Source organism: Oculina patagonica, chromosome 12 (genome assembly GCF_052425735.1).
Source record: "Oculina patagonica isolate OP01 chromosome 12, crgOcupat, whole genome shotgun sequence".
In the NCBI taxonomy this organism is placed as follows: Eukaryota; Metazoa; Cnidaria; class Anthozoa; order Scleractinia; family Oculinidae; genus Oculina; species Oculina patagonica.
Genome location: NC_135769.1, coordinates 11,143,915 through 11,146,964, shown reverse-complemented (window position 1 = coordinate 11,146,964; position 3,050 = coordinate 11,143,915). Strand labels below are relative to the sequence as shown.

At 38.1% G+C, this 3,050-nt stretch overlaps 1 protein-coding gene across 1 annotated transcript; it reads right to left on the bottom strand.

The window, feature by feature from the left end:
* On the bottom strand, nt 1-2,785 carry LOC144633813 (uncharacterized). Its single transcript, XM_078492686.1, has 2 exons — nt 2,654-2,785; nt 1-1,705 (listed from the first exon to the last, which is right to left on the bottom strand). Exon 2 carries the CDS (start codon nt 1,669-1,671, stop codon nt 298-300), a length of 1,374 nt encoding a protein of 457 aa, XP_078348812.1. The 5' UTR covers nt 1,672-1,705; nt 2,654-2,785; the 3' UTR covers nt 1-297.
* Between the last annotated feature and the right edge of the window lie 265 nt (nt 2,786-3,050).

Sequence of the window (3,050 nt, the reverse complement as noted above, 5' to 3'; positions counted from 1 at the left end):
TTTATTCATTGTCTACAGCCACTCAGCTTTATTATCTCAGAATTACTGGTGTCACGTTAATTCGATTCTCTATAAGTCAGACACCTTTCAAAGACGGACAGTTGGGGCAGGTCTCGAAGGTGTCCGTCTTAGAGAGAGTTGACTGCAGTTTGATGTAGCATCGTTGTCCTCGATTCAAATCACACGAAGCCTAATAATAATAATAGTTAACTTAAGTAGGAATCAATTTGAGGTAATAATGTAGCAGAATGATATGGAATAGTCTATAAAGAACTTGGAAAATTTGAACTTTATTGATCAAGTCGCGCCTTCGGCGGTGTTGTTTCTGTGAGTACAAATTTTCTCAATTGCCTCTCTTAACAGCATGGAGGGAACCCCAGCAGGAATAGTCGTAGATCTTGTTTTTATGTTGTATGCTTTCAAATTACTATTCGTCCAAGAAATGTAGAAATGTTCTGAAAGATTAGATATTTTTCTCATATGCCAATTCTGAGAACGATAATTGAACATTTCGATAACTGCACTGCCCGGTGTCATAAAAATGGAAAATGCATGAGCAGCTCCATGCATCCCGAAGAAGATATCTGCTGAGGTAATTAGTTCTAACTGAGTCTTCAATGGCAACAAATCTAACTGAGCCGTAGTAATGTTTATTGTTGGAAAGTTGTTCTCCATTTCTTCTACGACATCTTTCTCATTGGCAATTTTCCTGTTGATCACACCATCCATATTCCTCGGGTGGCTCTTATAATCTCTTCTGAAAATGACCAGAACGTTTAGCTTGTGCTGGGTGCAGTTTCGCGAACGCGCTTCAGATGGAATACCAAACCGCTTTAACACAAAAGACCTAAAAGGTTGAATGTATTTCAGGGACTTGAGGTTCTTGTCCAATAGTGGACAGTTCTCTCGCGGATATCTCCAAACTAAGTTTTCAAACACAACGTCATTTGACTGTTTAAATATTCGATCGTTGAGTTTTATTAGCCCCTGGAACAAGACACTCCAGAAAGGATCCAGTGGGGTAGCAGGATGAGCATCCAATAGAATTATGTTTAGCTTCTCTGGTTTTACTTCAAGTCGCTGTGTCGTGATATAAATGTCCAACAGGTCAACAATTGTCCAGTAAACGTTGGCATATTCCTTCCTTTGAATTGCCAAGTATTGGCCAGTCTGAAAAAACTGGTTCGGTCGACGAAGTAGAGAAAGCGAAGGATTTGCAACTTTAAGGGCAATGACCCAAGTGATTAGTACATAATACGCTTCTGTTGCATGTAATTTCTTTTCCGCTTCTTCCACATCGCCATCACAGTACAGTGTAAAGAAGCCTTTTTCCAACTTAAAAAATTCGTCTTCTTCTGCGGGATTTTCCAAGTGGATTTCAAGAGTCCTAGCGCGACCAAACTTAGAGCGTATGGTGATGTTCCTGAAGAGCACTATTCCACCGTCCATTTCTCGTATTCTATTTACACATTGTGCATTCGGATTCTCGGAGGAGGGCGACTTTAAAATGAGGTTACTTGCAACTGCTATCTTTGTAGGAATTACACTTTGACGGAAAGAAAGAAAGTAAAGGCTTGTGAAAAACGCTGTGAGAACAAGTAATAGTATTACTAAGAATTTTGTGCTTTTGATGAGTCGTGGTGAAATAAAGCTTGTGCCAAGACCAGCCATGCCGATGAAGTTTTCTCTGGTAACAATTTCCTAGCTAGACAAATAAGAAATAAGAAAACAGTAAGAAAACAATGTAAGTCTGGTCTGGATTCTAACATATATAGGCTAAAACAAAGATAATTCAACGACAATCTTTCTTTTGAGCTAAGTTCCTTTCTTGTCTGCATCATGCTGTTGGCGCTAGTGCTGCTTTCTAAGTAAATGTAGGAAAAAATAGGCAATAAAACAGCCGGTGATTAAAAAACCCGTTAGTTTTAATTAGTTGGCTTTAGTTATTAAGTTTGCATATAGGAGGATAATAGATTGAACGACAAGGCAGTCCCGTATGGGCCAAGAAAAGATAAAATCTCTAAGCATTTCATCTTGGTTAACCTTAAACACATTACCAAACTTGAAAACAACAAATAACTTACCGGGGTAATGTGTTTCATTCGCCTTCTGTCTGAAATGGTTGATTGTGATTTTTATTTTAAACGATGATTTAGTACAAACAGGACACGGCAAGTCAAGTCACTTTTATTTTGAACCTAACTAGAAAATTGTTGATTTTTTTGTATATCAACGACTTTAATTTCAGTCAGCATTGCTATTCGAAGGCTCCGCTTTAGCGACGAGTGCAGGGAATAAAGCGATATCGAGTTGAGCACGCCGTGAGATATTATGACTATATACCACTGAACAAATATCTTCGCATTCAACATTTAAACGAAGCGATCTAGTTAGCAAAGTCATCATCCATATCTTTATACCGCATCCAGACAGACGATTTTTCTCGATGAGCGAAATCACTGTAAAGTACTGTAGCTTATATCAGACAAGATAGTCGCTTTCTAACAGAGCGTGAAACACAGTTGAAAATGTCTATGTTGACAGTTGGGAATAAAATTCATGCAACTCGGAATAGGAATAACATTATTCGCCCCGTGTATTTTTACATGGCATAAAATTACTCCGCTAAAAATCATAAGACGTCCTCACTTACCTTGACGATTGAGCATGTATAATGGAAATATGTATTATAATGACTACCAAAGGCTAATGTTATAGCCCCTTAAAAAATAGCTTTGCGCCATTTTCCCAAATGACTGCCATGCAGGCAAATGATTGAAAATTGACATGTTACGCGGCAAGCCAAAGTTAACAGACGTTGCAATCTCACAGCTGGATTTATCTTGAAAGACGAATTATACTGACAGCCAATCACAAGAAGGTACGATGGAAGTTACATGCAAATCCTTGAAAAGCGCAAAGAAACACTGAAAAGCAGTCGAGCTCTGTTAAATTAAACCAGCATAGCAGAATTGTTTTGTGGTAAATCGTCTTTAAGTTTAGTCTCATTTTTGAGACCTTTTACATTTGCAAATTATATTAACCATTTT